Source organism: Vicia villosa, linkage group LG6, assembly GCF_029867415.1.
Source record: "Vicia villosa cultivar HV-30 ecotype Madison, WI linkage group LG6, Vvil1.0, whole genome shotgun sequence".
Classification (NCBI taxonomy): Eukaryota; Viridiplantae; Streptophyta; class Magnoliopsida; order Fabales; family Fabaceae; genus Vicia; species Vicia villosa.
Window position 1 is genome coordinate 72810283 of NC_081185.1, and position 26714 is coordinate 72836996.

Consider the following 26714-nt stretch of genomic DNA (forward strand, 5'->3'; position numbering starts at 1 on the left):
AGCTCATAGGATCATTCATTTATTGTTGGAACGTCATTTAAAGGGGCTGCCATCTCCTTCCGTTCGGTAAAAAAATCTTGAACTTGAAACTCATAATTTAAGCTATCATTTGTGCTCATTTATTAGTCATTATTGTTCATATGATTGGTGTGACCTGAAGTCCTATGAAAATAGGCATTGGTTGAGCTCGATTATCATTTAAATTAAACTAGCTTACTTCTGGTTTTATCAAAAATGTGAAAGATACAATCAATATTAATTTGTTTTAAGCACATGGTTGAGTTCCTTGTGAAATTTTAAGCAACTTTGATCTTTGCATTTTTGCATTTGGTTGAGAAATGAGAGAGTTGCCATTTTTAAAGATTTGAATTTTTAGAAAAATGTCATTCTGCAGCAGAAAACTGCTTTTTTCGAAGGGGAAATCGATTACCCCATTATGGGAAATCGATTTCCTAAAACAAAAACTCAAAAAAAAATTAAATCTGGTCAGGGAGAAAATAGGGAGGAAATTGATTTTAAGGCCTTTTAGTCAAAAACAAAAAAATGTTTTCTTCACCAAATGTCTTGATAAATTTGTGTGACTATTTTAGGACTCACCCTAGCTTCCTTTGAAGTTCATGCCATGATCCCTTAGTTTCTCACTTAGGGTTTGCACAACTTTAGAAAATGATTAGGCTTAGGTGTACATAACCAAAACCCTAATCTCATGATCCTTTGATATTTTGATCCCAAAGAAATGCCATGTTAATATAACTTGTTGCTTTGATCATTGTCTTTGATTATTTATATATACTTGTTGATTTTATCTTTGTACACTTATACTTTATCCATTGTATTATCATTGTATATATACTTTGTTCACTAACCATATGCATGAGATATTTGTCAATCCATCATCATATCATATTCATTCATACATGAAATGATTCTAAGGTACAAACATGCTTTTACCCATTATCATTTGAGTTTACATTGATCTCTTTGTTATACTCACTTGTTTACTTTTGTGACACATGTTATCACACACACTTGAGGTATTCATTGCTTAAGTCATTTTGGAAAAGTGACTTTAATCACAAAGTCCACTCTCCTTGAGCTTCCAACTTGTTTATTGTGCACCAAAAGCAACACAAATCCAACAAGCAACCACCTAAAACTCAGAAAATCTTCCCTAAGTTATGATTAAAGCTTGCCAAGTACCATTGAAACCACAATTTTCACTTTTCTTCATGGAGAAGCAAACTTGCACAAATTTCAAACCACAAAGCCAATTGATCTGATTTTTCCCTCCACAAACCAAAAATTGCACCTATAAATAGAGAGCAAGGCTCATGGCATCATACGCACAAGAATCTCCAAATTCACTCCCTCACTCAAAAGACTCCATTTTCTCACTTTGCACAAACTTGCAAGTTCTGAGTTTCTCTCAAGTCCTTTGCAAACTAACCATCCAAACACTTCATATACATCATATAGAAGCTATCCAAACCCTTACATTACATCTGTAACATCTCCATTACCACCCTCCATCTTCATCTGTCGTATTTACGTGTTGAGTTGGACAGAGAGATTGAGAGCGATTCAAAACAAAGTAAGCACATTAATAGAACCAGGGAGGTTCAAGGAAGCTCATAGGATCATTCATTTATTGTTGGAACGTCATTTAAAGGGGCTGCCATCTCCTTCCGTTCGGTAAAAAAATCTTGAACTTGAAACTCATAATTTAAGCTATCATTTGTGCTCATTTTTTAGTCATTATTGTTCATATGATTGGTGTGAACTGAAGTCCTATGAAAATAGGCATTGGTTGAGCTCGATTATCATTTAAATTAAACTAGCTTACTTCTGGTTTTATCAAAAATGGGAAAGCTACAATCAATATTAATTTGTTTTAAGCACATGGTTGAGTTCCTTGTGAAATTTTAAGCAACTTTGATCTTTGCATTTTTGCATTTGGTTGAGAAATGAGAGAGTTGCCATTTTTAAAGATTTGAATTTTTAGAAAAATGTCATTCTGCAGCAGAAAACTGCTTTTTTCGAAGGGGAAATCGATTACCCCATTATGGGAAATCGATTTCCTAAAACAAAAACTCAAAAAAAATTAAATCTGGTCAGGGAGAAAATAGGGAGGAAATTGATTTTAAGGCCTTTTAGTCAAAAACAAAAAAATGTTTTCTTCACCAAATGTCTTGATAAATTTGTGTGACTATTTTAGGACTCACCCTAGCTTCCTTTGAAGTTCATGCCATGATCCCTTAGTTTCTCACTTAGGGTTTGCACAACTTTAGAAAATGATTAGGCTTAGGTGTACATAACCAAAACCCTAATCTCATGATCCTTTGATATTTTGATCCCAAAGAAATGCCATTTTAATATAACTTGTTGCTTTGATCATTGTCTTTGATTATTTATATATACTTGTTGATTTTATCTTTGTAAACTTATACTTTATCCATTGTATTATCATTGTATATATACTTTGTTCACTAACCATATGCATGAGATATTTGTCCATCCATCATCATATCATATTCATTCATACATGAAATGATTCTAAGGTACAAACATGCTTTTACCCATTATCATTTGAGTTTACATTGATCTCTTTGTTATACTCACTTGTTTACTTTTGTGACACATGTTATCACACACACTTGAGGTATTCATTGCTTAAGTCATTTTGGAAAAGTGACTTTAATCACAAAGTCCACTCTCCTTGAGCTTCCAACTTGTTTCTTGTGCACCAAAAGCAACACAAATCCAACAAGCAACCACCTAAAACTCAGAAAATCTTCCCTAAGTTATGATTAAAGCTTGCCAAGTACCATTGAAACCACAATTTTCACTTTTCTTCATGGAGAAGCAAACTTGCACAAATTTCAAACCACAAAGCCAATTGATCTGATTTTTCCCTCCACAAACCAAAAATTGCACCTATAAATAGAGAGCAAGGCTCATGGCATCATACACACAAGAATCTCCAAATTCACTCCCTCACTCAAAAGACTCCATTTTCTCACTTTGCACAAACTTGCAAGTTCTGAGTTTCTCTCAAGTCCTTTGCAAACTAACCATCCAAACACTTCATATACATCATATAGAAGCTATCCAAACCCTTACATTACATCTGTAACATCTCCATTACCACCCTCCATCTTCATCCGTCGTATTTACATGTTGAGTTGGACAGAGAGATTGAGAGCGATTCAAAACAAAGTAAGCACATTAATAGAACCAGGGAGGTTCAAGGAAGCTCATAGGATCATTCATTTATTGTTGGAACGTCATTTAAAGGGGCTGCCATCTCCTTCCATTCGGTAAAAAAATCTTGAACTTGAAACTCATAATTTAAGCTATCATTTGTGCTCATTTTTTAGTCATTATTGTTCATATGATTGGTGTGAACTGAAGTCCTATGAAAATAGGCATTGGTTGAGCTCGATTATCATTTAAATTAAACTAGCTTACTTCTGGTTTTATCAAAAATGGGAAAGCTACAATCAATATTAATTTGTTTTAAGCACATGGTTGAGTTCCTTGTGAAATTTTAAGCAACTTTGATCTTTGCATTTTTGCATTTGGTTGAGAAATGAGAGAGTTGCCATTTTTAAAGATTTGAATTTTTAGAAAAATGTCATTCTGCAGCAGAAAACTGCTTTTTTCGAAGGGGAAATCGATTACCCCATTATGGGAAATCGATTTCCTAAAACAAAAACTCAAAAAAAATTAAATCTGGTCAGGGAGAAAATAGGGAGGAAATTGATTTTAAGGCCTTTTAGTCAAAAACAAAAAAATGTTTTCTTCACCAAATGTCTTGATAAATTTGTGTGACTATTTTAGGACTCACCCTAGCTTCCTTTGAAGTTCATGCCATGATCCCTTAGTTTCTCACTTAGGGTTTGCACAACTTTAGAAAATGATTAGGCTTAGGTGTACATAACCAAAACCCTAATCTCATGATCCTTTGATATTTTGATCCCAAAGAAATGCCATTTTAATATAACTTGTTGCTTTGATCATTGTCTTTGATTATTTATATATACTTGTTGATTTTATCTTTGTAAACTTATACTTTATCCATTGTATTATCATTGTATATATACTTTGTTCACTAACCATATGCATGAGATATTTGTCCATCCATCATCATATCATATTCATTCATACATGAAATGATTCTAAGGTACAAACATGCTTTTACCCATTATCATTTGAGTTTACATTGATCTCTTTGTTATACTCACTTGTTTACTTTTGTGACACATGTTATCACACACACTTGAGGTATTCATTGCTTAAGTCATTTTGGAAAAGTGACTTTAATCACAAAGTCCACTCTCCTTGAGCTTCCAACTTGTTTCTTGTGCACCAAAAGCAACACAAATCCAACAAGCAACCACCTAAAACTCAGAAAATCTTCCCTAAGTTATGATTAAAGCTTGCCAAGTACCATTGAAACCACAATTTTCACTTTTCTTCATGGAGAAGCAAACTTGCACAAATTTCAAACCACAAAGCCAATTGATCTGATTTTTCCCTCCACAAACCAAAAATTGCACCTATAAATAGAGAGCAAGGCTCATGGCATCATACACACAAGAATCTCCAAATTCACTCCCTCACTCAAAAGACTCCATTTTCTCACTTTGCACAAACTTGCAAGTTCTGAGTTTCTCTCAAGTCCTTTGCAAACTAACCATCCAAACACTTCATATACATCATATAGAAGCTATCCAAACCCTTACATTACATCTGTAACATCTCCATTACCACCCTCCATCTTCATCCGTCGTATTTACATGTTGAGTTGGACAGAGAGATTGAGAGCGATTCAAAACAAAGTAAGCACATTAATAGAACCAGGGAGGTTCAAGGAAGCTCATAGGATCATTCATTTATTGTTGGAACGTCATTTAAAGGGGCTGCCATCTCCTTCCATTCGGTAAAAAAATCTTGAACTTGAAACTCATAATTTAAGCTATCATTTGTGCTCATTTTTTAGTCATTATTGTTCATATGATTGGTGTGACCTGAAGTCCTATGAAAATAGGCATTGGTTGAGCTCGATTATCATTTAAATTAAACTAGCCTACTTCTGGTTTTATCAAAAATGTGAAAGCTACAATCAATATTAATTTGTTTTAAGCACATGGTTGAGTTCCTTGTGAAATTTTAAGCAACTTTGATCTTTGCATTTTTGCATTTGGTTGAGAAATGAGAGAGTTGCCATTTTTAAAGATTTGAATTTTTAGAAAAATGTCATTCTGCAGCAGAAAACTGCTTTTTTCGAAGGGGAAATCGATTACCCCATTATGGGAAATCGATTTCCTAAAACAAAAACTCAAAAAAAAATTAAATCTGGTCAGGGAGAAAATAGGGAGGAAATTGATTTTAAGGCCTTTTAGTCAAAAACAAAAAAATGTTTTCTTCACCAAATGTCTTGATAAATTTGTGTGACTATTTTAGGACTCACCCTAGCTTCCTTTGAAGTTCATGCCATGATCCCTTAGTTTCTCACTTAGGGTTTGCACAACTTTAGAAAATGATTAGGCTTAGGTGTACATAACCAAAACCCTAATCTCATGATCCTTTGATATTTTGATCCCAAAGAAATGCCATTTTAATATAACTTGTTGCTTTGATCATTGTCTTTGATTATTTATATATACTTGTTGATTTTATCTTTGTACACTTATACTTTATCCATTGTATTATCATTGTATATATACTTTGTTCACTAACCATATGCATGAGATATTTGTCCATCCATCATCATATCATATTCATTCATACATGAAATAATTCTAAGGTACAAACATGCTTTTACCCATTATCATTTGAGTTTACATTGATCTCTTTGTTATACTCACTTGTTTACTTTTGTGACACATGTTATCACACACACTTGAGGTATTCATTGCTTAAGTTGTTGTTGAAAAATCCAAAGGAATGGGAATGGTATTGACTAAAATTGTTAAGGTACTCAATCTCTTTTCCAATCTCTTTTACTTTGTGCTTAGTATTGTTAAAGCTTTGTACCCCACTTGTTTTTGAAAATGGTTTTGTATTGTTAAAGCTCAACCTTTTTAAAATCAACCCTTGGTTTTGTATTTTTAAAGCTCAACCAACCCTTTTCAAATCTTGGTACTAAGAGGAGCATTATTCCCGGTGAAACTGCTCTTAGACCAATGGGCCTTGTATTGTTAAAGCTTGGCTCTCTTTTATTAAAACTTGTTAAGTATTGTTAAAGCTTGACATTTTAAAAAACCCGTTGAGTATTGTTAAAACTCAACACCCAAAAATATTTTGGCCACTTGGCCCTTTTATTTTCCTTTTAAAAGGAACCACAAAAGCTCTGACTTCCCTATTGTTAAAGGGGTATGTAGGCCTAAGATGCGATGTCTTATCGATCTCACTTTCAAAAACTTCTTTTCTCATCCTTCCACTCTATTTAAACAAAAAAAACATAAACACAAAAATAGTTTTAATAACAACAACAATAATGACAGTATTTTCAAAGAGGTTCCTATGGAGTACCATAGATGTGAGGGGTTCTTAAAATCTCCCCCTAACATAACAAACCCCCTTACCCAAATCTTTGATAATTTTATTAGTTTTGATTTTAAAAAACTTTTGTTGGTTTTATTCGCTATTTATCCCATTTTCTTTGGAAACAATAAAGCGCGGTGGCGACTCTGTTTAAAACATATGAACTAAGTCAATTCAATGGCTTTAGTCTCACAAATTTCACTGCTACTGAAAAATGGCGACTCTGTTGGGGATATTCATTTGTTCCTAAGAAGGGCTGACCCTATATTTGTTTATACTGTTATTATTATTGTATATACTGTTATTTTGAACTGCCTATGTATATACTTGTTACTTTTTGTTGGTTGTATTGGGAAAGGGCTTGATTCCCCCTTGTGGTGAGATAAATCCTAACCCGGATTTGAGTGCAACTTATGATAGGAGACTGGTATAGTCATTTTGATCTCGAGGGAGTAGTCCCAAAGAAGTCAATTTGAGATCCATCGCTCAGTGAAGACCTCTTTGAAAGTAACTTTGTTGACCGAGTTAATTGGAAAAACATCGTTGCGTTCAACTAGGTTGTAGAAGCTGGGGACCTAGAAACACCATTTTCTGTTCTTTTCTTATTTCTTCCCTGTTTCTTCCTAGTTTCTTTCTTTCTTCACATGGAGGCTCTTTGTTAGCATATACTTTAAATTCAATAGAAATACCGGCATAATATGACATAAATAAATAAAAACAGTACTAAAATGCACGCGAGTCGAGTTGAATAAACGATATAATTTTGCGTTATCATAGTAAAGGAAGTTTAACTAAGCGGTGTCACCGCTGCTTATTGGCCACTAGGGGCATTAGTTAGGAATGTGGTAGTCAAATTTCACTTACATCCAAAGTCCTCATATGTATATGGAGATTCAAAGTAATTTGATTTACTTATTGGGAGCCTAATTTCCATAAGTGTGTGATAAGCGAGGCAACGTTGATCTCCATATCTTTTCCATTGTCTTTTTTTGTTGTGTTGTAAAGTCTTGTGTATCCTAAATAAGTCGGTACATATCTTTATTGGCTCATCATGGAAGTTGTTACACATTATCTTGAGATGGATTGGGGAAACAACCGCATCTAACATTGCTACAAAAGGTCTGTCTAGAATGGAGTCATAGATGCTTTTACAAGGAGCCACCAGAAATTGTAGGTGTAACACCCGTATAATTTTAATTTTAATTTAATTGGAATATTGGATTAATAATTAGAATTATTGAGGATTTTGTGAAAATAATGGAAAAATAATGGTTTATGGCATTTGGGCCATGTGAGAGATAGTAAGAGAGGGGGTGTAGTGTAGTAAGGCTCCTTACTAAATTTTTATTATTATTTTCATAAAATAATTGGGATTGGAAAAGAAAGAAAGAACGTGAAAGACTGAAGGTTTTGGGAACACGAAGAACGTGAAGGAGAACTGAAGAGGAAGAGACCAAAGATCAAGAACTCTTGGCTAAGGTAAGGGGGGCTCTCCTTTTAATCTCTATTATCGTGTTATGAATAATAGTGTGGATTAGGAGTATTGTTTGGATCCAATAAATTCTATATTCTGGATTTTTACATTTTGTGTTCATCATTTGGATTGGAATTTTGGACATGTTAATCCCTAATAACTGAATAGATTTAGGTTATGATGAGTAAAATCGATTGTAGAATCTTAAAATGTTGATGTTGGGTGAATTCTGTGTTGTTAGAATGTGAAAATTCTGGTTTGAGACCCAAATCGCAGGTTGTACAGGTGAAATCGCGAGGAAGACGACTGGGTAAATCGCAGGCTGCCCATCTGCGTATGATACACGTATGGTATGCGTATGGGGGGTTGATACGCGTATGGTACGCTCCCCATATGTGCATCAACGTGCACTTCCTGCTCGTACGCATATGGTACGCGTATGGCACTTGGCTGGTACGCGTATGCCTGGCTGGTACGCGTATGCATGTGTTTTGTGTGGAAAAATGGATCTGCTCATACGCGTATGGTACGCGTATGGTGTGTGTTTTTGTGAAATTCTGGCCCTGTTGGTACGCGTATGACCAGCGTGACCTACAGATTTTGCTGTTTTATGATTTTGAAAGTTTGACGACGTATAACTTTTGAACTGATGAAGCTGTATGAATTATTGTTATATGATTTTATTGAATGATGCAATTATATATATATATGAACATACTTGTTAATGATGATGATTGATGATGAATGATGATGATTGATGATGAATGATGATGAATGAGTATAAGATGATGCTACTCATAGTATGATGAGGATGATAGTATGTTGTATATGTGTTCGCATGCATTCATAATCAATTGATGAGGGTTGTATCCTAATGATGAGAGGATTCAGTGAAGGGCAAGATTCCCATTGTGTGGAATCTGTGCTGGCAGGGCCGTATCTGGATGATGATAGATCGGTCAGTGGGTTTTCCCATTGATGATGTTGGTACCACATGCATAGTGTCAGTCCCATACATATGCATAATTTTATAACATGATTTATATATGTTATGTGATGACTTGATGTTTGTGGATGTGTGACGATGATGAGTCTGAATATGAAACAACTGGGTGAATGATATAACTATGATATATTGTTATTTATGATGCAATAACATTGGTTAACTGGGATGAGACTCACCCTTACTTGTTGTCATTTTCAGATTGAGTATAGCGGCGCGACTTGGTGAGGATTAGCTCATAAGTCGGTTTAGTTTTGTGTCGGTGTCATGCTTTGATAGATGTAACACTGGGAACGCGATGTTTTGAGTTTTCGTTTATAACTCTATTTGTTCATTTTGTTTGAATTCTGATACATTAATGATGTAATTTTGACTTGATGATTTAATTCCGCTGTATAAACATGATTTTTGTCTAATGAGTTATAAACAGATGTTTTCAGTAATGCATGACATATGCCGAACGTGTGTTTTCTTTTATTTATGAATTGTGGCACCTCTTTACATGTTACTCTGATTAATATTTGTTTAATTGTCGCGGGGTATTAGAGGGGTGTTATAATAGTGGTATTAGAGCATAGTCGGTCGTTGTCACCAGAGTCTTAGTGTCAGTCTTTCCTGTGTATGCGACTAATACGAGTTATTCGTCGATACTTTTGTTCTGACTGGTTGTTTATGGTTAAGCGGAACAATGGATGGAAGTGGAGGAAGAAACGATGATGCTATCGATGAGGCTCTGGGCATGATTGCTGGTGTGCTTGGAGGAAATGCTATAGGAGCAGGGATTGGTGCTGAAAGGCAATTGGGGAATTTTCAGATGAACAATCCTCCATTTTTCAAGGGTACGCATGATCCCGAGGGTGCTCAGAAATGGCTTAAAGAGATTGAGAGGAGTTTCAAAGTCATCGACTGTGCTGAGAATCTCAAGGTGAGGTATAGCACACATATGCTGTCTGAAGAAGCTGATGACTGGTGGTTGGCCACCAGAGCTGAACTAGATGCTGATGGTATAGAAGTTACTTGGGCTATATTCAAAAGGGAATTTCTGAGAAGGTATTTTCCTGAGGATGTTAGGGTCAGAAAAGAGATTGAATTTCTAGAACTGGTTCGAGGTAATATGGTGGTACCCAAGTATGCTGCAAAGTTTGTGGAGCTGGCAAAGTACTATGTGCACTACAACAATGATGAAGCTAGTGAGTTCCCAAAATGTGTCAAATTTGAGAATGGCCTTCGTGATGAGATCAAGCAGGGCATTAGGTACCAGAGGATTCGGAGGTTTGTTGACTTAGTGGATTGTAGCAGGATTTTTGAGGAGGATAACATCAAGCTGAAGTCATCTCACTCTCGCGAGTTGGTTGACAGAAAGGGGAAGAAACATATGGATAGAGGTAAGCCATATGGTAGAGGTAAGTTTGCTGATTGGAAGAAACCTAGAGGGGGAGATTCTAGTGCTCGTATCAGATGTTATAATTGTGGTGAGATGAGACATCATAGGAACGAGTGTAAGCTTGACCAGAAGAAGTGTTACAAGTGTGACCAAGTGGGCCATATTGCTGCTGATTGTAAGAAGAAGGTTGTGACTTGTTACAACTATGGTGAAAAAGGTCACATTAGTCCGAATTGTACAAAGCCAAAGAAGAACCAAGCGGGAGGAAAGGTTTTTGCTTTGACAGGGTCAGAGACTACTCCAGAAGACAGATTGATTAAGGGTACGTGTTTCATTCACGGCACACCTTTAGTTGCGATTATTGATACTGGAGAAACTCATTCTTTTATTTCTTTGGATTGTGCTGAGAGGTTGTATCTAGAGATATCTGACATAAGTGGAAGTATGGTTATTGACACTCCTGCGTCGGGTTCAGTAACTACTTCGTCTACATGCTTGAATTGTCCGGTTAACATTTTTGGTAGAGAATTCGGGATGGACTTAGTGTGCCTTCCGTTGAAACAACTCGATGTAATCCTGGGAATGAACTGGTTGGAATTCAACCGTGTTCATATTAACTGTTTTGCGAAGACGGTAATTTTCCCCGAAGAGGTTAGTTCTAATAATCTGGAAATGACGGCTAGACAGTTGAATGAAGCTATCGGAGATGGTGCAATAGTGTTTATGTTGTTCGCATTGATGGATTTGAAAGAAAAAGTGTCGAGTAGTGAACTACCAGTGGTATGTGATTTCCCAGAAGTTTTTCCAGAAGATGTGAATGAATTACCACCAGAGAGAGAAGTAGAGTTTTCTATTGATTTGGTTCCGGGAACTAGTCCAGTGTCGATGGCACCGTATCGTATGTCGCCGTCTGAGTTGGCTGAACTGAAGAAGCAATTGGAAGAATTGCTTGAGAAGAAATTCATTCGTCCGAGTGTTTCTCCGTGGGGTGCGCCTGTTTTGTTAGCGAAGAAGAAAGAGGGTTCGATGAGACTGTGTGTGGATTACAGACAATTGAAAAAGGTTACTATCAAGAATTGGTATCCATTGCTGAGGATTGATGATTTGATGGATCATCTAGTTGGAGCGCGTGTGTTTAGCAAAATTGATCTGAGGTCTGGGTATCACCAAATTCGTGTGAAAGATGATGATATTCAGAAGACTGCTTTTAGAACAAGGTATGGGCATTACGAGTATTCTGTAATGCCGTTTGGAGTTACTAATGCACCTGGTGTTTTTATGGAGTATATGAACAGGATCTTTCATCCTTATCTCGACAAGTTCGTAGTGGTATTTATAGATGATATCCTGATATATTCTAAGAATGAGAAAGAACATGCGGAACATCTCAGAACTGTGTTAGAGCTGTTAAAAGAGAAGCAACTTTTTGCCAAACTGTCAAAGTGTGAATTTTGGTTAGAAGAAGTCAGTTTTCTGGGACATGTAATTTCTAAGAGTGGTATTGTTGTTGATCCTACAAAGATAGAAGCGGTATCTCAGTGGGAAGCTCCGAAGTCAGTGTCAGAAATTCGTAGTTTTCTTGGTCTTGCAGGTTACTACAGAAAGTTCATTGAAGGATTTTCAAAGTTAGCGTTGCCGTTAAATAAATTAACCAGGAAGGGACAGGCTCTTATTTGGGATGCAAAGTGTGAAGAAGGATTCCAAAAGCTGAAAAAGAGGCTGACTAGTGCTCCTATCTTGATATTGCCGAATCCGACAGAATCATTTGTGGTTTATTGTGATGCTTCGTTGATGGGTTTAGATGGTGTATTGATGCATAATCAACAAGTGATCGCGTATGCGTCTAGACAACTCAAAGTGCATGAAAGGAATTATCCGACTCATGATTTAGAGTTAGCAGCTGTGGTTTTTGTTTTGAAGTTGTGGCGACACTATCTATATCGTTCGAGATTTGAAGTGTTAAGTGATCATAAGAGTCTGAAGTATCTCTTCGATCAGAAGGAGCTGAATATGAGGCAGAGAAGGTGGCTAGAATTCCTCAAAGACTATGATTTTGGTTTGAATTACCATCCCGGTAAGGCAAACGTAGTTGCTGATGCATTGAGTAGGAAGACTTTGCATATGTCTATGCTAATGGTGAAGGAATTGGATTTGATTGAACAATTCAGAGACTTGAGTTTGGTGTGTGAAGGTACTCCTACTAGTGTTAAATTGGGTATGCTGAAGCTGACTAGTGGTATTCTTGAAGAGATCAGAGAGGGTCAGAAAGCTGATGTTGAATCAATCAATAAGTTGACTTTGATTAACCAAGGCAAGAGTGGTGAATTTAGAATCGACGAGAATGGTATACTGAGGTTTGGTGATCGAGTTTGTGTTCCTGATATTGCTGAACTCCGAAAGCGTATTATGGAAGAAGGACACCGTAGTGGTTTAAGTATTCATCCTGGTGCTACCAAGATGTATCATGATTTGAAAAAGCTGTTTTGGTGGCCGGGAATGAAGAAAGAAATTGATGAGTTTGTGTATTCTTGTTTGACGTGTCAGAAGTCAAAGATTGAGCATCAGAAGCCATCTGGGTTTATGCAACCGATGTTTATTCCTGAGTGGAAGTGGGATAGCATATCAATGGATTTTGTTTCTGGTTTACCGAGAACTGTCAAGAATTGTGAAGCTATCTGGGTCGTGGTGGACAGGTTGACGAAGTCTGCTCATTTTATACCGGTAAGAATGGATTATTCGATGGAGAAGTTGGCTCAGTTGTATATTGAGAAGATAGTTAGTCTACATGGTATTCCTTCAAGTATTGTGTCAGACAGAGACCCGAGATTTACGTCTAAGTTCTGGGAAGGTTTGCAGAAAGCTTTGGGTACTAAGCTGAGATTGAGTTCTGCTTATCATCCGCAGACGGATGGACAGACTGAGAGGACGATTCAGTCGTTAGAGGATTTGTTACGGGCTTGTGTGTTGGAAAAAGGAGGTGCTTGGGATAGTTATCTACCTTTGATTGAGTTTACCTATAACAACAGATATCATTCGAGTATTGGTATGGCTCCGTTTGAGGCTTTGTATGGTAGGAGATGTAGGACGCCGTTGTGTTGGTACGAAATCTAGTGAGAGTGTTGTGATTGGTCCCGAAATTGTACAACAGACTACGGAGAAGATTAAGATGATTCAGGAGAAGATGAAAGCTTCTTAGAGTCGTCATAAGAGTTATCATGACAAGAGGAGGAAAACACTAGTGTTTCAAGAGGGAGATCATGTGTTTATGAGAATTACTCCTATGACAGGAATTGGTCGGACATTGGAGTCAAAGAAGTTGACTCCGCATTTTATTGGACCCTTCCAAATTTCTGAAAGAGTGGGAGAAGTGGCATATCGTATCGCTTTACCGTCGATGCTTGCAAACTTGCATGATGTATTTCATGTGTCTCAGTTGAGGAAATACATTTTGAATCCATCCCATGTGATCCAAGTAGATAATGTACAGGTGAAAGATAACTTAACGGTTGAGACGTTGCCTGTAAGGATTGAAGACCGAATGCTGAAGCAATTCGTGGCAAGGAAATAGCTTTAGTCAGAGTAGCTTGGGGAGGACCGGCTGAGGGAAATGTTACCTGGGAGCTAGAGAGCCATATGAAAGATTCTTATCCGGAACTCTTTACCTGAGGTATGTTTTAGAGGACGAAAATTCTTTTAGTGGGGGAGGGTTGTAACACCCGTATAATTTTAATTTTAATTTAATTGGAATATTGGATTAATAATTAGAATTATTGAGGATTTTGTGAAAATAATGGAAAAATAATGGTTTATGGCATTTGGGCCATGTGAGAGATAGTAAGAGAGGGGGTGTAGTGTAGTAAGGCTCCTTACTAAATTTTTATTATTATTTTCATAAAATAATTGGGATTGGAAAAGAAAGAAAGAACGTGAAAGACTGAAGGTTTTGGGAACAAGAAGAACGTGAAGAAGAACTAAAGAGGAAGAGACCAAAGATCAAGAACTCTTGGATAAGGTAAGGGGGGACTCTCCTTTTAATCTCTATTATCGTGTTATGAATAATAGTGTGGATTAGGAGTATTGTTTGGATTCAATAGATTCTATATTCTGGATTTTTACATTTTGTGTTCATCATTTGGATTGGAATTTTGGACATGTTAATCCCTAATAACTGAATAGATTTAGGTTATGATGAGTAAAATCGATTGTAGAATCTTAAACTGTTGATGTTGGGTGAATTCTCTGATGTTAGAATGTGAAAATTCTGGTTTGAGACCTAAATTGCAGGTTGTACAGGTGAAATCGCGAGGAAGACGAATGGGTAAGTCGCAGATTCTAAGAACTGCTGCCCATCTACGTATGATACGCACATGGTACGCGTATGGGGGGTTGATACGCATATGGTAAGCTCCCCAGATGTGCATCAACGTGCACTTCTTGCTCGTACGCGTATGGTATGCGTATGGCACTTGGCTGGTACGCGTATGTCTGGCTGGTACACGTATGCATGTGTTTTGTGTGGAAAAATGGATCTGCTCATACGCGTATGGTGTGTGTTTTTGTGAAATTCTAGCCCTGTTGGTACGCGTATGGCCAAAGTGACCTGTAGATTTTGCAGTTTTATGATTTTGAAAGTTTGACGACGTATAACTTTTGAACTGACGAATCTCAATGAATTATTGTTATATGATTTTATTGAATGATACAATTATATATATATATATATATATATATTTATGAACATACTTGTTAATGATGATGATTGATGATGAATGATGATGATTGATGATGAATGATGATGAATGAGTATAAGATGATGCTACTCATAGTATGATGAGGATGATAGTATGTTGTATATGTGTTCGCATGCATTCATAATCATTTGATGAGGGTTGTATCCTAATGATGAGAGGATTCAGTGAAGGGCAAGATTCCCATTATGTGGAATCTGTGCTGGCAGGGCCGTATCTGGATGATGATAGATCGGTCGGTGGGTTTTCCCATTGATGATGTTGGTACCACATGCATAGTGCCAGTCCCATACATATGCATAATTTTATAACATGATTTATATATGTTATGTGATGACTTGATGTTTGTGGATGTGTGACAATGATGAGTCTGAATATGAAACAATTGGGTGAATGATATAACTATGATATATTGTTATTTATGATGCAATAATATTGGTTAACTGTGATGAGACTCACCCTTACTTGTTGTCATTTTCAGATTGAGTATAGCGGTGCGACTTGGTGAGGATTAGCTCATAAGTCGGTTTAGTTTTGTGTCGGTGTCATGCTCTGATAGATGTAACACTGGGAATGCGATGTTTTGAGTTTTCGTTTATAACTCTATTTGTTCATTTTGTTTGAAGTCTGATACATTAATGATGTAATGTTGATTTGATGATTCAATTCCGCTGTGTAAACATGATTTTTGTCTAATGAGTTATAAACAGATGTTTTCAGTAATGCATGACATATGTCGAACGTGTGCTTTCTTTTATTTATGAATTATGGCACCTCTTTACATGTTACTCTGATTAATATTTGTTTAATTGCCGCGGGGTATTAGAGGGGTGTTACAGTAGGTACACTGTCCTTGTATCTATTTGTTCTCCCATGGTGAACATGAACTTGATATACCCCAAGGAATTAGTTAAAGTGCCATTGAAATCTTGAAAATCAGATCCTTCATATGGTCATAGCTTCTACTTCTTCAATCCCTGATTTTCAAAGAGCTATGCGTACATGATGTCTCGCGAGCTTTCGCCGTCACTGAGGATCATGGGGACATCTAAACTGGATATGGTAGTAATAAGAAAAGATTAAATAATTTTTGAGATCCCGTCTACCTTTTTACTATCCCAGAATTCAAGAATAGATTTCCCTATTTCCCAGATTGAAGCCTTCCCCTCTTATTTTCTCACGACCACCTGCTCGACAATTTTCCTCTTCATCATCCTCTTGGAAGAAGTCTTTGCCCTTGGAAAACATCTAATAATAGATGGAATATACCAGAGTTTTCTGTTTTGGTATTCCTCATCTTCACAACTGATATCTTTCCTTCTTTGAGCATAGTGTCAATAGCTTTCTTGAGGTATGAGTTTTCTCTGTGAGGGGAAAATTTCTTCTTTAGTGAATCTTCTCAGCTCCTACATATTCTCTTATTGTCGTGACTTTCTTTTTGGTCACCATCTTAAGTGTACTAAATAATTTATCCTGTCTTGATCAGCTCTTCTATGACATCATTCAAATAGATACATTCATTTATGTTGTGGTCGTGACTCTTATGGAAACAATAGTATTTTGACTTGTCCATCCTAGATAGTTCTCTGTCTGGGTGGGGATTCATGATCCCGGTGTCCTTGAACTCAGTATTAGCACACTATTTCCAAATTTTCTCCCTCAACGTGTTCAAGGGAGTGTAGGCATTGAGCCTAGATTAGGGTCCACGATCCTCATCTTATCTACAATGGCTGTTATATCTTTCTGATGCTCGACCACACCCAAAATTCCATGCTTTCCGCCCTCTATCTCCCTCCTTAGCCAAAAGTCAATCTTCATATTTGATATAAGGTTTAGCACTATTCAATAAATCACTCAGATTGCAGGCTCCCTTGAGCACAAGATTTTCCCGAAACATGTTGTTCGATCTCAAATCCTTCTAAAACATCCAACATTTTAATCCGTCATTTGTGCTCCCGCTGCTACTGCCACTTTTGTAAAGCGGTAAATGTATTAATGCAGGGGTTCCTTCTTTCAATGAGTGACCCCACTAAGTACGGCCATGTTCGTCGATTTCTATTTTTCAAGCGATGAAGGCATCAGAAAGATCCTTTCACAAAATTATGTTCCCATTTGGGAGGGTTTTGAACCACATCATCGCGACTATGATAAGGGTTTGTGCAGAGAGCTTGCATATCTCCGCCCCTTGGGTAAGGTAGTAATCAAGTTTGTTATTTACATGATCAACATGTTTGTTTGGGTCCCTGGTCCTAGCATAGCTCTGCAACTTTAGAGGCTTCTCTAAAGACCTTAGGATCCTGCTATTGATGTTGCAAATAGATGGCGAGTTCTTCTTTTGCTTTGGAGCCAAAGCATTTGGATCATGTCATTCTTGCATTCAAGAATGACGTTCAAGTGAATGATGATGGTGGAGGAACTCGGGAGGAGTATGAATGTCACTTCGTCCTTGGTACCAAATGCCAGCTGGTGACTTCAAGACTTCTCTCTATAGCATAGTTGTTCCAGTTGAATCAACTCTGGCACGGAGGCCTGATTTCCCCAGAAGGCTACCTCCCATAAAGTATTGTCTCTTGATGGAGTGCACTAATGGTTATCTTTAATCTTCAGAATCCTTTCGGCTAAGAATTGTAAATTCTACTAGTGTACTATATGGTTATCTTTAAAATAATTCCTTCAAATACCCCCTCATAATAAATATAGTTATGAAATAATTCAAAAAAATTCAAAAAAAAAAATTAAAAATAAATATTTCCACGTTGGCAGCAATAGAGAATCTTTGCTGCAATGTGGCAGTCAGGGGGATATTTGAAGGAATCTGGAAATTTCAAGGGGGAAATTACAAAAAAAAACTTTACCAAGGGCTAAAATCAAAACTCGCTAACATTATAGGGGGTGTTGTATATTTAACCCGTTATTAATTCCACATTTCGCTTCGAATGCTCAACCCGTGTAAAAGTCTTCATTCGGTTCAAGCTCTGTCTGATGTTAAAATCTTGGTTTAAAGCTAGAAGACAGCTTCTCCAAGTTTCTTGTGGAAAGAAGACTAACCGCTTTGATCCATCATTTGGATTAAAGACTCACTGCTTCTCTCCTTATTTGTTTATTTGGAAGTTAGTCACAAACTTCATTTTTCTTATATAAGGAGGTTCAAGAGTTCAACTTATTATAAGCTCTGAAGTTTATTGATTACTCTCAAGATCAAATCTTGGGGACATGACTAAGCCATTTTTTACTAAACCTGTATAACTCCTAGCGTCTCCTCTCCTCCCTTAACTTTTAATTTTAACACTTTACTCAGTGAAATTTATTTTTCGCTTCTTATTTTAAAAAAAAAAATCTAAAAATGTTCTTAAACTTTAAAATTAATTCAAAAAGTTTTTCAAACTCAATTTTTTTTTAAACACACAATTCATTCCCCTTTTCGCATGTGAAGTCACATGTCAAACAAGGTTTTTATGTGGGTGTGAATAATGAGAGAGCTTAGAATGTTTCTTGTCCGACTCTTTGAGGAGCAAAATCTTGTTTTGTTGATCTAGAAGGAGACACCAGTAGGATTATATCGCCTTTTGCGAGAGGATGAGGAGGAAGAGGCGAAACTCTAGTAGCTTCACTGAATGCAGCAACAACATGTCGTTGAACGACATATTGAGTGACTTTGGATGTCACATGCTTAATTATTCAAATGATAGATATGTTGGAGGAAGAGGTTGAAGCTTCAAGGAATAAGATCGTTAAAATTTCAAGAAAAAGAGATATGGATCTTTAATGGAGATACATTCTTTTTTTTCGTGGAAACTAGTGGAAATTAGAAGTCGATTCTCATTGACGGCGCCACTATTCATTTAAGAAATAGAAATGAAAGGTGAGGTAGCGAAGTTATACTTCCGATGCAATTGAGAGAGGGCTGGCGTGCAAGACTAGCACTCTAACGCCAACTTGATCTGTGTGTTTGTGTGTTTTCCCACTCGAAATTTAATCTTGAGCTTTTTCACTGTGGACATTGCAACCGGTCCCGAACAAAAATATTAGCACGATGTGAATTTATTTGGATTGGTATAATGTTGGTAATATCAAATTTGCAAACAAGTTCTAAGTTAAGATTAGCTTCAAATGTGTAAGTAATATGCTAGGTCTTAAAGCAATTGTTTTGGAGTCATTATTTTTGCGTTGGGCCCTCCCTATTTTCTTTAGCCACCCATCATGCTTATGTTATGTCGACAGAACTTTAATCCGAGAAGTTCCAAACACATTTCCTTGTTGATAAAATACCAACTGACACTCATACTATATTCCTAGTCAAAAATAAAGTATAAACAACAACCTCTCAAGGGCAATATAGTAATTCCAAATAATCTCCTCTATAAGTTATAACTAACCTCATTTCCATCTGTTGAGTCCTAAAAGGGCATGATTGACATTGAACATTCATAATAAAAGTCTCAACTATACATCCCTACGTTCACATAACTCTCTCTTTCTCTCTCAACAACCATAATTTTTCAACACCGTCCATCTTCCATTTCATCACCATCCTATACATGAGGAGGAGTGAGAAACAAAAACAAAAACAAAAATAAAAACAAAAAACAATAACAAAAACAAAAGGTGGTAGATGCATGAGCCACAACAACAAAAACACACACATTATCTCATACAACCACACTCTCACCACCTTCTCTTTCTTTCCTTCTTTCTCCTCTCATCATCACCTTATCCTTTTTCAGGTACACACACCCTTTTCATTAATTATACCAACAACAATAACAATGGCTTCATCACTTGTTTTTTTCCATTTCCGTACGTTTTGTTTGTTTTTCTCTTTCTTTTTATTATATGATGAGTTTTATTTTATGGTCATGTATATTATCATATGATAGTGTTTTTTTTTTAGTTGACTGATGGTAAAGTCTTGGTCTTTCTTTTGTTTCCTTTAATGGGTGTTTCTTGAATTTTGATATGAATGTGTGTGGTCAATATGGGTTTGGCTTTTTTTGTTCTTGTTGTTACCCTTTTCCAAGAAAGGTGGTAGGTTTGATAGAGTTGTCTTCAACATAGAATGAGAAAGTCTTTTTGGTTTATGTTTGTGATTTATGATTTTGGTTATAAGGGGGGGGGTTTGGTTTCATTATGTTAAATAGGATATCAACTTTGTTTTTCTCAAAAGATTTGTTTTTTTCTTCGATTTGGAAATTAGTTTTATCATGTTTCTGGTTTAATAGGGGTTGGTTGTTCATGTGTTCTTCTGTGATCAAATTGGAATGATGTTTTCAAAGGTCTAATTATAGGTAAGAATGATGTTTTCTTCCTTCTTGATTTGGCCAAGGTGGTGTGATCTTAAGCAAGGTTTTAAATCGCAATCGCGTAAAGGCTTTCGCGATTTCGTTCGATACAGGTGTTACACCACTGATTGCCGTCATCGTGGTGTGAATTAAGCACCATTTGTTCTTTATCATAAAAACAAAAATAACGATAGCAGCACCTTCCAATACCGTTTTGTGGTGACCGTTTTTGCAGTTTTCTAAAACCTTGATCTTTAGCGTAAAAGCATGCCAACTTTATAAGCACTTCACAAAATTCAAAGAGTTTAGCCATACCTTTGTATGTGTGTGATCTAGTTCTTGATTTCGCATCAATGTTTTCATTGAACTGATTATGGAACTTGTTTCTTCTCCTATAGGTCTAAACAATCAATTTCATCTGCCTGAAACTTTCCTACTTGTGTTATAGTTACAATTTACATTACCTCCTAAATTGAAGGAAAAAGCTGGTATGGCCAGAAGTTAACCGTTATGCTTTGACGACTTGGTAGAAAAACACGAACTAAAAATGGTAAGCTTAAGGAGGCGCAGACTTTTGGGACTATGCTCAGGTAAACGTTGGTGAACTTATTCATCATGCTTTTGAATCTATCACTTTACTGAGTTAATTTTCAAATCGGTTTTCGTCTTTGCAGGAAGCAGTTCCTTTGTTTCCCCTCTTCCTCTATACTGCGAGAATTTAACTGGTTCTGTGAATTCGTCGTGGCATGCTAAACCAAAGAGTGAACAGCCTATGCTTTCGGATAACGCAAGCATCCCGGACTGTGTAGGAACATGTTTACTACTACTAAATAACTGTATATATGATCGTCTATCTAGCATTTATATCTTAGACATCCAAGAACTTATACTGAATTGTTTTACGTTTACCAGAATACCGTTGTGCAAGAAGAACCAGATTCATCGAATGTTTCTGGTTCAAGCTCATCCAAAGATCAAACCATTCAACAAACCATTGGTTAGTTGTTTACTAGGTTATTTTTTTCTTCGCATTTTCTGTTTATGTCTGGTTTAGTTTTTAATGGAAATTCTGTCCGATTATTTAGCAGGACCTCCTGTCAAACGTAGGAAGCGACATAGGAGAAAGACTTTGCATAGTCAGGATGCATCCATGAGAGGCGTCTACTTCAAAAATATGAAGTGGCAAGCAGCGATAAAAGTTGACAAAAAACAGATTCACCTAGGGACGGTTGGATCACAAGAAGAAGCTGCTCATTTATATGACAGGTAAGCACGGATACAGACACGAAACTGACATATCAACACGGATACAAATTTAAAAGAATTGAATAGTTAAATGTAATTGCTGCGACATGAAACATGTGTTGTTATCGGAAATCTATTGTTAATGCTTGAATTTCTTGAATGAAGACAGTATAAAATTGGTTGGCATTGTAATGCTCAAGGTCTCTTTTGCTATATTCATTGAATAACCAACGTATCTGGTCTATATATATAGTTCAGATACACTACTTATTCAATGAATCTAAAAAGGGAACTTTTTATTATAAATAGAACCCGAGAGAGTGTTATTTTAGCTGTGATCTACTTAGTTTGAAGAATATCTATTTTTTCTATAGGGCTGCTTTCATGTGTGGGAGAGAGCCCAATTTCGACCTTCCAGAGGAAGAGAAGCAGGAGCTACGCAAATTCAAATGGGACGATTTCTTAGCGATGACTCGACAAGCAATCACACGAAAAAGTAATCTTTCATTTTGAACTACGCCACATGGTTTATTTCGTAGAGTTTAATAATCATGCACCGACACTGAAACACTAACGTCTAATATCATTTTTTTAGAGCACAAGAGAAGTCTTGAGATGGAAAAAGAAGATTGGGAAAGTAAGCAAGGAGTAAGCGGCTTCTCTGCATATGAAGATGCAGAGCAGGAAACATCAGGCTCTTGAAAATTATGATTCAGGAATCAAGAGTGAAGATGAATTATACCAGCTAGTTCTAATCCAATTCTATATGCTAGATCCATTTTTATTGTAGAAAAATGCAGCATTTATAATGTCTAAGACATTCAAATTACTAAATCTTAACATAATAAAAAGTAAGTACATCTCAAGTTGGTCATGTCAACTTTCAAACAATGCAAATAAATATGATTCTCTTCATTTCTACATGAAAGAGATATCTATAACTTTTTCTTTTGATAAACCTTACTATAATAAGATAATATGTGTTCAATGTTTTACATCTGATCAACTTTGTGTGAGCTTAGTATGATGAAAATTTAACTAAACTTGTAATGCAATCTCATGTGTTATCAGACATATATGCACATGAATCCTAGCTAGAAGATTGATCAGTGAAGAAGTTGTGTTGACCTAACTTGTATTGTTTCTAGAAAGTGATGCATGTAGGACAATTAAACTCATGGCTCAAGAACATGACAACACTAAAAATATATAGCAATGCAGCATGCTCATCTTTATATACATTTGATATTTATAAGTGGATTGTCATATTTTTATCATTAACTTGGCTCATAGCATTCAAAACCTATAGGTCCACTATCCAAATTGAGTAACTCATGATCCGAGTGGTAGTATGTAAAGGACTGGGTTAAATATATGTCTTTGGACTTGGCATGAGAGGAGATAGTAGGGAGATCCAATAGAACACTAACTTCTCCACTAACTCCTTATGAGAGCATTTATAAATAGAGATGTTGAACAAGAGAACAAAAGAAAAAACATACACATCTAGGTTCTTTAGTCTCGGATTACCACTACAAGAAAAGTGTGTTATAGCCACCTGAATTTGCGACGTGATTATCACGTGGCACAAAAAAGTGAGTTGCGACGTGATAATCATGTCACTATAAGTTTTTAATATTAAAAAATTAAAATCAACGTTGGCACATGGGGTGTCAGAAATATTATTTTATAAAAATATTTGCGAAGTTAAAAACACGTCGCAACCACTAAAATAAAATAAAATAAATGCAAAGTAGACTGACTTAAGCAAAGTAGACTGACGTTTCAAAGGGGGAAATTTCAAATTTTCAATATTTTGTGTTGCGGCGTGTATATCACGTCGCAAACTTTTTTGTATATCACGCCAACCACTTAATGCAGTCATGTGTGCAGTTGACTGACACATTTATATCTGTTAGGATGTTGCGACGTGATTTTCATTTCGCTAACTAGACACGTGAAAATCACGTCGCTAAATGTATTATACCCTTTCGCGTTTCGTTTCTCTTTCCAGAAACCCCATTTCCAGATTTTTCTTCTCCTCCCTCTTCAACCCACCATCTCTTCCTCTCTCAAATTTCTCTTTTATTTTCATACAATCCTCATCCAATTAAAGGTATGCAATCTTCAATCTTCACTTGTTCTTGTTAATTTTTTTTTTAATTTTTTGTTAAGAATATATTACACTCTGATTTTGATTTAATATATGTGTAGGTGAAACTCAAAAATTTCTGATTTTGATTCAACTACAAGATCTCACTAAATATTGTTCAAGTTCATTCCGGTTTTTTTTTTAATTTTATTTATCTAATTTTTCAGATTTTTTGATGTGATTATGTTATAGATTTGATATATAATTTAGATTTTTATATGTGATTATTAATTTATCTAATTAGAAACATATATAGATTTAATAAAAACAGATTTTATGTTATAATTTTTAGAATGTATATAAAAACAGAATATTAGGATGTTATAATTATAGAATATTAGGATGTTATAATTTTTAGAATGTTATAATTATAGATTTAATAAAAACGAAAATATTATATATAATATGTATTATTGTTGGAATGTATATATTGTTAGAATGTTAGAAAGTATATAATATTGTTAGAATGTTAGAATGTATATATTGTTAGAATGTTAGATTGTAGAAAATTATTTACTTATAGTTGATATAAGTAAATGTTTAATTATTGTTACTAAAAAGAGAATGATTGGATATATGTGCAGTATGGAATATTATTTGTATTATCGTAGTTGGATGTACGATAGAGTGGAACCAGGAAGACGTGCACTTAAACCCAATTTTATAGAAGGAGTTAACGGGTTTATCAGGTGGGCGTTTGCTCAAGAATATTGTCGAAGCGAAGGAGGAGTTAGGTGTCCCTGTCTTAAATGTGAATGTAGACCTATAATTAGTGACCCAGAGGAAGTGGTCAGACATTTGTATAGAAGAGGTTTCATGGAAAATTATTGGGTTTTGACGTTTAATGGTGAAAAATTGTCGAGTAACGTACCAGAGACTAGTAGTACGAATGCTTCAAGTAGTCATCCGCCAATGGAATATGAGGAAAGAACGCCTATTGAATATGAGGAAAACTTTAATCAGATCGGTGACATGGTTGAGGATGCTTTTGGTGTGAACGTGACCTATAATCAACCTGAAGATTTTGATGGGGAAGAGATGCCGAACGAGGAAGCGCAGAGATTTTATCAGTTGTTGAATGAGATGAATATGTCGTTGTTTGACGGTTCGTCTGACTCAAAGTTATCAATGTGTGTGAGATTATTGGCCGCCATGTCAAATTGGAATGTTCCTGATCAGTGTTTGGAATTCTTTGTAAAAATGATGTTGGACTCAACTGCAATGAAAGACAACTTACCTACAATATTTTATGAAGCAAAGAAGTTGGTGTCGAAGTTGGGCTTAAGAGTAAGAAAGATTGATTGTTGCATTAATGGTTGTATGTTGTTTTATGACAATGAGTTTTGTACTAAAGATGGATTGTTGGAGGAATGTAAATTTTGTATGAGTCCAAGATATAAAGTTCGCAGTAGATCCATTAACACTAATCAAGACCGTGTAGCAGTAAAGTCCATGTTTTATCTTCCGATAATTCCAAGGTTAAAAAGAATGTTTGCTTCAATGCACAGTGCAAGTCAAATGACATGGCATCATACAAATAAAACAAGTCCAGGCACTATGCGGCATCCATCTGATGGCGAGGCATGGAAACACTTTGATCGAATACATCCTGATTTTGCCGCAGAACCTAGAAATGTCAGGCTTGGATTATGCTCATATGGTTTTGCTCCTTATGTTCAAGCGTCGGGAAGTGCGTATTCTTGTTGGCCAGTTATTGTAACCCCTTACAACCTCCCTCTCGAGATGTGCATGACAAAACCATACATGTTTTTGACGTGCGTCATTCTAGGACCTTCGAGTCCAAAAGCCGGAATTGATGTGTATTTACAACCTTTAATTGATGATTTGAAGAGGTTGTGGATTGGTGGAGAATGGACTTATGATATATCACGTAAAAAAACTTTACTATGCGAGCTGCCTTGATGTGGACCATCAACGACTTTCCAGCATATGGCATGTTGTCTGGTTGGGGTACACATGGCAGAATGGGTTGTCTGCATTTTATGAGATACACCAAGGCGTTTACGTTGGATAAAGGGGGGAAAAGCTCGTGGTTTGACTGTCACCGCAGATTTCTACCAAAAAATCATCCGTATAGAAAGAACAAGACAAATTTCATAAAAGACAAACAGGTAACAGGTATACCGTCAAAAAATGTACTTTTTATGTATCTCGTTGAGAACAAGAACATATTGCACCCACTATGAGACTCGGTAAAACTAATTCGAGTTTTAAGTCGAGTATGCAAAAAGCATTGTCAATGGTTAAACAAAATCAATCATTACTTTTGTTGGTCGGAGGGAGTCACAACGAAGATGAAAGAATACTCACGTACAATGGGTCTTCTTCGAATTTCCTGGTGGCAGGAAAAGCGTATACTTGTCCGTTTATCCAATCCCCTCGACCTTTCTCACGTCGTCACCAAAGATCTCGTTCACGAAGAACTCAGTTAATCTAATCCACTTTATTCAATGATGTAGTAGATAAATTGACCTATTTCCAAGCGATCATTGATTTATAAGATGCCAACTTGTGTATTGAGAGATTCGCCACTCATTGTTGAGATCATTGCAGGCAAATAGGATAACAATAATATGAAGAGACTATTATGTGAGTAGAGAAATGACAATATTTCACAAGTCATGAATAAGAGTAATATTTATACTAGATGGATTTACCATAAGAATACTACATAATGGGTTGTGTAAGTGTTATAAGTTATTCTCATAGTGATAATGATGTATGTCACCCTTTGGCCTGAATCGCTATAAGACATACATGAAGACTTGATCACTTTAGTACTGCCAAATTTTGTCTACAACAATCCAATTATAAATTCGGTTGATTAGGTACTCATTACTCAGCAAATCATTTGAAAGG

At 36.1% G+C, this 26714-nt stretch overlaps 1 protein-coding gene across 5 annotated transcripts; it reads left to right on the plus strand.

The window, feature by feature from the left end:
* The first annotated feature begins 19618 nt into the window (after positions 1-19618).
* On the plus strand, positions 19619-22556 carry LOC131611645 (ethylene-responsive transcription factor-like protein At4g13040). Of its 5 annotated transcripts, none has more exons than XM_058883575.1 (7): positions 19619-19882; positions 20836-21027; positions 21112-21242; positions 21350-21434; positions 21526-21703; positions 22057-22178; positions 22278-22556. In XM_058883575.1, exons 2-7 carry the CDS (start codon positions 20985-20987, stop codon positions 22382-22384), a joined length of 666 nt encoding a protein of 221 aa, XP_058739558.1. In that variant the 5' UTR covers positions 19619-19882; positions 20836-20984; the 3' UTR covers positions 22385-22556. The 5 variants fall into 5 exon arrangements, with proteins under 5 accessions (XP_058739558.1, XP_058739556.1, XP_058739557.1 ...); XM_058883573.1 differs by having other exon boundaries at positions 19621-19882; positions 20886-21027; positions 21523-21703; XM_058883574.1 differs by having other exon boundaries at positions 19621-19882; positions 20916-21027; positions 21523-21703.
* Positions 22557-26714: the final 4158 nt, after the last annotated feature.

Bases quoted from the DNA above. Each gene is read 5' to 3' on its own strand.
- LOC131611645 (XM_058883573.1), top strand. From the start codon at position 20,985: ATGGTAAGCTTAAGGAGGCGCAGACTTTTGGGACTATGCTCAG. The intron at 21,028-21,111 runs GTAAACGTTGGT...TCGTCTTTGCAG, and splicing joins ACTTTTGGGACTATGCTCAG to GAAGCAGTTCCTTTGTTTCC. The intron at 21,435-21,522 runs GTTAGTTGTTTA...CCGATTATTTAG, and splicing joins AACCATTCAACAAACCATTG to CAGGACCTCCTGTCAAACGT.